Genomic DNA, 8,199 nt, shown 5'->3' with positions numbered 1-8,199 from the left:
GTCTGTTTAGATCCCCAATATTTCCCCGAAGCCCCTAAAAGTAAAGTAAAAAATAAAAATATTTAATAAAAAATTAATTAATAAATAAAAATTGATTATAAAAAAAGAAAAAGTTTCAAAAAAAATAAAATATTAAAATTTAAAAAAAATAAAATAAAAACGTGTGTGTGGGGGGGAGGTGCAGGGTACAGTTCCAGTGGTTGTTTATATAATGGGGGGTGGGGGCGAAAAAAAATTTCTGCCCCGGGCGCCCAGAACTCTGGTTACGCCACTGTAAGGGCGGTAATAGGCAAATGTCTCGCGTTGAATGAGCAGCAAGTTGTCTGCTTGTTCTCAAACCTGCGACCAGTATCGCCTTGATGGTGATGATGGAGCACGCAAGGTGCTTTGATTTTTATAACTTTGGTCTATAGCGGGAGGGATTTGGAAGATCTCCCTGACCAATCATCACATGGGGGTTTGGATAATCACAAGCATTCCAAAACACTCATTGTAAACTGCAAGGTATCGGATAGTCTATGGAATCTCTGAAGCATGGAGCTCTAGTGGTTGGTGGCTACCAGAGAATGATATACTTACACTGATTTGTGTTACTTTTATCACCCCCCAGGGAGGTGGTCTGGATGGGGTCACTGACAGGTTCCAGCAGCAGCAACATGGGGCCCCAGTCCTGATGGACCAGAAGTCAGGTTTCTATTCTCAACCTTACCAAACTGCCTCACCCAACCCAGGCCTCGCTGGACCCTTCTCAAACATGGTCAGACAGAAGAGTACGTTTGGGCCAGTACCAGTTCAGGTGCCGCCACCTGGACAGAGAGGGCCCTATCCCAATGCCATGAACATGCAGCCCCGGCAGGCAATGGCTCGTCCTGGAACAGCGTCCAACCAACTCCGACTACAGCTCCAGCAGAGGTTACAGGGTCAGCAGCAGGTAACATGTCACTTATAGTATGTATATGACCCGATTATACTTGGAGAATGCCTTCTTCTGCAGATGTTTCCTTCATAGGTACTTTACATGCTGATGTACTCTGGTTTTCTTTGGATAACATTTTAGATTCTGCACCAGAATCGGCAGGCCATCCTCAGCCAGTTCGGCGTTGGGAACGCGGTGCAGATGGGGATGAGGCCAGCCATGCAACAAGCCATCACTTCTCAGGTAATACGACAGAGCAAAAGTCTTTTGTGAACAATGTCAATCTGAGTGAAGTGAGGAAGTGTTGTAACCCATAGCAACCAATTACAGTTTACTGGAATGATTTTTGAATGGTTGTTATTGATTATCATTATTGCAGGTTGCACCACGGTGGGGGTAGCCAGTGTTTCCCTTCTGCCTTAGAGGGGCTGCTGGTTTTCAGCAAATTGTTTGGCAGTATTTTGAATTATTTGTCATAATCTGCTCATAACCAGAGCCCCAGCAGAGTAATATGGTAGAGGGAGCTGGTGGCCAGAGCCCCAGCAGAGAAATATGGTAGAGGGAACTGGTGGCCAGAGCCCCAGCAGAGAAATATGGTAGAGGGAACTGGTGGCCAGAGCCCAAGCAGAGTAATATGGTAGAGGGAGCTGGTGGCCAGAGCTCCAGCAGAGTAATATGGTAGAGGGAACTGGTGGCCAGAGCCCCAGCTGAGTAATATGGTAGAGGGAGCTGGTGGCCAGAGCTCCAGCAGAGTAATATGGTAGAGGGAACTGGTGGCCAGAGCCCCAGCAGAGTAATATGGTAGAGGGAACTGGTGGCCAGAGCCCCAGCAGAGTAATATGGTAGAGGCAACTGGTGGCCAGAGCTCCAGCAGAGTAATATGGTAGAGGGAACTGGTGGCCAGAACCCCAGCAGAGTAATATGGTAGAGGGAACTGGTGGACTTAGCCCCAGCAGAGTAATATGGTAGAGGGAACAGGTGGACTTAGCCCCAGCAGAGTAATATGGTAGAGGCAACTGGTGGCCAGAACCCCAGCAGAGTAATATGGTAGAGGGAACTGGTGGGTAGTGATGGCAGACAGATATACTTGTCTAATCTTGTGTGCTTTGGTCTTCACAGCCCCCGTTGAATGCTCAGATGCTGGCTCAGCGCCAGCGGGAACTATACAGCCAGCAGCACCGGCAGCAACAACTCATGCAACAAAGAGCCATGCTAATGAGGCAGCAGAACTATGGCAACAGCCTTCCCCAGGCGGGAGGTCTACCCGTCAACATGTTGGCTTCCAGGCTCCCTCAAGGCCCTCCTCAGCAGTTCCCTTACCCCCACAGTTATGGTACAAACCCCGGCAACCCTCCCCCCTCCACCAGCCCATTCTCGCCTATGGCCACGACCCCTGAGGCGGCGCTGCCCAATCGCACGGGGGCCGGCAGAGGCAGCATGGTGAACAGAGGCATGATGGGAAGCGTCGGAGGGCAGTTTGGCTCCGGGATGAACACGCAGATGCAGCAGAATGTCTTTCAGTACTCGACAGCAGGTATGAGAACTATACGATTCCTAAAACTTCTCGTAATGGGGCCCTGATTTATTTATAGAGAAAGCTGCCAATGTTGAAAGAGTGACCGCTTTTGGATTGGTTGCTATGAGCAACACAGACGCTTCCTTCCCAGGACTTTTTACATTTGTCCATATCTGGCATTGCAATTTGTTCAAAGCCCATTTCGTGTGCACCTTACTGTACAACTGGTAACAAATTGTTGAGTGCGTTTGTCGTTTGTTTTGCTTGATAGTTCATTGATAGCCTGCATCTGACCTCCATTCTGACCTAATGAATGAATATATAAACTTTCCATCTGAAGTGTCTGTATAAGGCGAGATGATTGTTAGTAACAGTTTGACATTTGCACCCCCACAGGAATCAGCCAGCAAGGGGATCCCACGTTTGCCCCATCTCTCAGCCCCACCAGCCCTTTGATGTCCCCTCGCATCACGCCATCTCAGAGCCCCATGCTCCAGCGGCCGCCATCCACGCCGGGGTATCAGTCGCCTGATCTGAAGAACTGGCAGCAAAGCACGCTGGGAAGCTCCAGGTGAGAGCGAGGCACTTGGTGTGTGAGCTCAGGCGCTCGGCCCGCAAGCAAGAATTTGAGTAGCGTAGCTTTACCTGACTCGGTGGCTAGGCTCCACCCACTGTTACGTGACTTGATAGCTAGGCACCACCCACTGTTCCTTGACTTGATGGCTATGCTCCACCCACGCTTACCTGACTTGATGCCTAGGCTCCACCCACTGTCACCTTCTTGTGAAATGAGAGCACCTTTGCTGGCACGTCAGGAACTTTCATTGGATACTTGAATGGCAGTAGGCTGGGCTTAGCCATGAAGTCAGAGGATGTTGGCCCCAGTAATAAACTGGAACTAAATCAGAGAGGGGCACGAAAGATGCTAACGGGTAATAACGGTAACAGCAGGAATCATGTGGTGTCTTTTGTTATTTAGCCCTTTTACTTAAAGGAGAACTATGGGGTCAGGGCTTTTCCCCGTAGTTCTCCTAAGGGTCACGGGAGGACACAAACTAGCGTCCTCCCGTCACCCAAAGCTCGGTATATAGGGAGCTACAGCTCGCGGTATACTGAGACGCCGCAGCCGGGACGGATGCCGACATTACTGTCTGGATCCACCCAGCTGCGTGATTGACAGCTGGCTCTGCCTATCTAGAGGCAGAGCCAGCTGTACCCTCCCCCATCCGTTCCGCCAGTCAGCGCTGGAGGATCAGAACGGGTGAGGGAATCCCTGCAAGGAGCCTTGAGTGACAGTTACGGCTCTCTGCAGGGACGGTATGCGTTCGCTCACTTTCAGTTTCATTGTCACACATCGGCTCGAACTATGAGTGATTTTCACTCCCCTCATAGTTCTCCTTTAAAACCTTTCCCCATATACAAAGGTAAACTGCTCGATTTTTGTTAAGGGGGATTCTTTAAAGTAGTTTTGATTGCCTGATCCCCGCTCTAATGGGGAAGGGTGAGGTGGGGGGTAACCACGGTTACATGGGTTATCACGGCCCCTGATGCTGATTCACATCCTGCTGCAGCCTTGCTCAGTGTTCTACAGATGTGCGCCATCTAGTGGTTAAAGTTTTTATCTACCCCTGTGTGTTTTAAAGGCAATCGTGCATGCCAGTGGTGGTCAACTATAAAGGGGGCCTCAAGAGTGGTCCCTGGCATCACCAAGGGGCCACACATGATATTCTCTTAATGTAATGCTATTAAAAGCTGTCCGAGACTGCAGACACGCTACAGGAAATGGTTAGAGACTTGGAACATGCTATAAGAAATGATCAGAGACTGCAGACTTGATACAGGAGATGGCCAGAGACCGCAGACATGATACAGGAGATGGTCAGAGACTGCAGACATGATACAGGAGATGGTCAGAGACTGCAGACATGATACAGGAGATGGTCAGAGACTGCAGACATGATACAGGAGATGGTCAGAGACTGCAGACATGATACAGGAGATGGCCAGAGACCGCAGAAATGATACAGGAGATGATCAGAGACTGCAGACATGATACAGGAGATGGCCAGAGACTGCAGACATGATACAGGAGATGGTGAGAGACTGTAGACATGATACAGGAGATGGCCAGAGACTGCAGACATGGTACCGAGATGGTCAGAGACTGCAGACATGGTACCGGAGATGGTCAGAGACTGCAGACATGGTACCGGAGATGGTCAGAGACTGCAGACATGATACAGGAGATGGTCAGAGACTGCAGACATGATACAGGAAATGATCAGAGACTGCAGACATGACACAGGAGATGGCCAGAGACCGCAGACATGATACAGGAGATGGTCAGAGACTGCAGACATGGTACCGGAGACAGCCAGAGACTCGGGCCACAGGAGATGGTCAGAGATTATAAACATGCAGAGATAAACTGGCCTGAGTAGGCACTTAGGCTAAGAAAAAACAGAATGTTCTCTGCAAGAGCTCTGAGGGCCACACAGTAAGTGCCGAAGGGCCACAGGTTGGTCACCGGGGGGCCCACTTGATCTATGACTTCCTGGGAAGTTTCCATGCACACATATGGATAATTCCCTTCAGCGCTGTATAAGGAAATGATCAGATCCAGCCAGATGCCTGAGCAAAAACCTCCTCTGCCGCTCAGCTCCCAGGCTCTGTTCCTGTGACCTCACTCCTGATCCCCTGATCCATCTGACTTGCCTCTGACCACGATTGCTACCTGCTTCCCACCATGACCTCTGCTTGTTTTTGGACGCTCCCTGTTTCCCGCCAGCCCTGACCTCTCACTTGTCTAGACCAGGCCTTCTTAAACTTTCTCCATTTGTGACCCCTTTTTGGCCGAGGAAATGTTTAATCTCCCCCCGATACCCCCCCAGCGTCGGTCAGCCAGTACTACTAAGCCTCCTCCCCCTCCTTACCTTTACGTCCAGCAGCTGTGCTCCACTGCTGCTGGGTTAAAAAAAGTTCCGTCAATGTAAAAAAATAAAAAAAACTACACTGCAAATCATATATTAAACTGAAATAAAACAATCGCGGCCGCCTGGGCCCCTCACACAAGTACTGGCCATACCCCCCTGATGGACTCGGATCGTGACCCCCCTGTTCACTTGCGGGACCCCATATGGGGTCGCGACCCACACTTTAAGAAGCACTGGTCTAGACCACAATCTTGTCTCTCCGTTCTATACCTGGTCTGAACGCTGTCAACTGTTGCCAGTCCCGATGTATCCGAGGGCCACAAACTGGGAGCTGTCGGCAGCAAAGTCCATCACCCCTTGAAGTTGACCGTCCGCTGGCTTCTTCAATACTGCACCTTGGCCCTCTTTAGGGCCTACAGTGGTCCTGGCAATGTTGAGGGTCTACTACCAGTGTAATAATGGCCGACACACCGACCGCCGGGGAATAACCGTCGGCATTTCACATGCAAGGGGGAATAAGTGGCAAAAAATATTGGAGATAATAAAAAATTTGAGAATCAATGTTATTGTGGAAACCTTCCTGTAATGTTACGGTTTTTGTCGTGGTGGAATTCTCAGACTAACAGATACTACTTTTTATATTCCCAGCATTTTTGGCCAAACGGGACAGAACCAGCCGGGTCAAGGCCAGCAGGGAATGTACAACAACATGAGCATCACCGTGTCCATGGGAGGAGCCAACAACGGGGTCCAGAATATGAACCAGATGACGGGGCAGGTGCAGATGGGCTCCCTTCCCATGCAGAACATGAACAGTATGTGCACAGAACAGGTATGTCACCCGGACACCAGAGGGCGCTGCTGGATTTACAGTACTACGCATGTGCCCTGGGCCTCTCCGGATTAGTTTATTTTATTGTATTGCCTGTATTTATATATTCATATTATTATGTATCACTTCAGAGTATATGAGTTCCTCTTGTATGCTGGTACGTCTGCATTTATTTAAACACATATCCCTACACAAATACAATATATACCAAAGGTTTGTGGACACCTCACCATCACACTTACAAGCTTGTTGGACATCCAATTCCAAAACCATATTGCCCCTTCATTGTAGCTATAACAGCCTTCACTCTTCTGGGTAGGCTTGGAGGGTCTCCAGTCCTGTACAATCATGTAGAAAGGATGGGTGACCAGCCTTGTCGTTTTGAACAATCACTAAAGAATTATGGGTCACCAGTCTTGTACAATCACTGAGGAAGGATGGGTCACCAGTCTTGTACAATCACTGAGGAAGGATGCGTCTCCAGTCTTGTACAATCACTGAGGAAGGATGGGTCACCAGTCTTGTACAATCACTGAGGAAGGATGGGTCACCAGTCTTGTACAATCCAATTCATCTCAGGGTCTTCAGTTGGGATGAGGTCAGAGTTCTGTGCAGGACTCTTGACCTCACCAAACTTGTGAAATATGTCTTTATGGAGCTGGCTTTGTACACAGGGGACAGTCATGGTGCAACAGAAAAGGGACTTCACCAATCTGTCACCACAAGGCTGGAAGTGCCCAACTGTTTAAAATGTCTTTTGTGCTGTAACGTTAACAGAATCTACTGGGAACACCTGAGCTCCATCATTTGTAGGGGGGGAGGGGTCCACAAACTTTTCACCATATAGTAGCTGTTATGGTGAGGTGTTCACAAACGTTTGGCCATATTGTGTACTCTGAGATCAAAGGCCAAACTTTCATTTGTTTGTAAAGTAAGAAAAAAAAGTACCAGCGCGCCCCCTGCCCATGTACTCAACAAACATTGTTACATTCAGTGGTCCTGATTGCTTACAGACTTCTTCTAATGTCTTTTATTACAGCAAGTGAATGATCAGAATCTGAGGGCAAGCGGACTGTACTCATCAGACCTGCTAAAGTCAGAGCAAGACACAGGACAGGTATGGAAAATCAAGTCAATCTACAAGTGTTCTAAGTCATTCTAAGTCACTTCTACGTGTTTTTGCCTTGCTCCTGCTGTCAATTCGCCTTTCCTTCCACCTTAGCATACCTTTAGGGAAGGAATGGCTCTCTCACTTGTAACATGTTGCAGACCAAATGTGGTGGCTGCATTCATTTTTTTAGGCCTTTTTCCTTTATTGTGACCCGATGGTCCAGTAACACACCGGGGGGAATTTATCAAAACTGGAGAAGACAAAATCTGGAGCACGACTGCATTGCAACCAATCAGCTTCTATTTCTCAATTTCAAATCTCAACTTAGCAAACTGAAGAGAGATGCTGATTGGTTGCCATGGGCAACTGCTCCAGATTCTGGCTGCTCCAGTTTTGATAAATTCCCCCCACCTTGCCAATAGTCTTCTCCGTCCTTGCATCTAGGAGTCCATTATTTCATTTAGTCAGTCACAGAATAACTCTTAGGCAATAGTCTCATTGCCATGGCTAAGTCTCCTTCATATGCTGTTGGTAGGACTGGTGGCCACTATCCTCTCTCCGCCAGCCATGTAAAACTGCCTTTCTGTAGTCAAAGTCTGAACAGCGGTGATGCAATGATGTCTCTGACGGCGGGTGTGGGAGGTCCCAGGCTGCTTAGAATCCCTCCCACTTTGCCTGTAGAAATTGATTGACAAGGCAAGTGTGTCTCTTGTCTGTCCCGCCCATTCATGCTTGCATGACTTGATTGACAGGCAGGCCCGGCGCTACCGCAAGGCAAGTCAGGCGGCCGCCTGAGGGCGCTGCAGGGTGAGGGCGGAAAAAACAGGGCATTTTGACAAGTACTTGTACTTGTCAAAATGCCCCGATGTTTGCACTATGTTTTTTTTTTTT

The 8,199-nt window shown here is 48.7% G+C and overlaps 1 protein-coding gene across 1 annotated transcript in view; it reads left to right on the top strand.

The window, feature by feature from the left end:
• The window catches only part of NCOA1 (nuclear receptor coactivator 1), a 170,117-nt gene that overhangs the window by 160,178 nt on the left and 1,740 nt on the right, over positions 1–8,199 (top strand). Inside the window, exons 15-20 of the mRNA XM_018566828.1 lie at positions 611–931; positions 1,058–1,159; positions 2,036–2,450; positions 2,829–3,003; positions 6,014–6,197; positions 7,237–7,314. Coding sequence (XP_018422330.1) covers positions 611–931; positions 1,058–1,159; positions 2,036–2,450; positions 2,829–3,003; positions 6,014–6,197; positions 7,237–7,314 — 1,275 coding nt within the window. The remainder of the gene's footprint in view (positions 1–610; positions 932–1,057; positions 1,160–2,035; positions 2,451–2,828; positions 3,004–6,013; positions 6,198–7,236; positions 7,315–8,199) is intronic.

The sequence above is a fragment of the Nanorana parkeri genome, unplaced genomic scaffold (assembly GCF_000935625.1).
Source record: "Nanorana parkeri isolate BGI_ZX_2015 unplaced genomic scaffold, ASM93562v1 scaffold980, whole genome shotgun sequence".
NCBI lineage: Eukaryota > Metazoa > Chordata > Amphibia > Anura > Dicroglossidae > Nanorana > Nanorana parkeri.
Note: the sequence above shows the minus strand (reverse complement) of the source record. Positions and strands in the feature narration are given on the sequence as shown.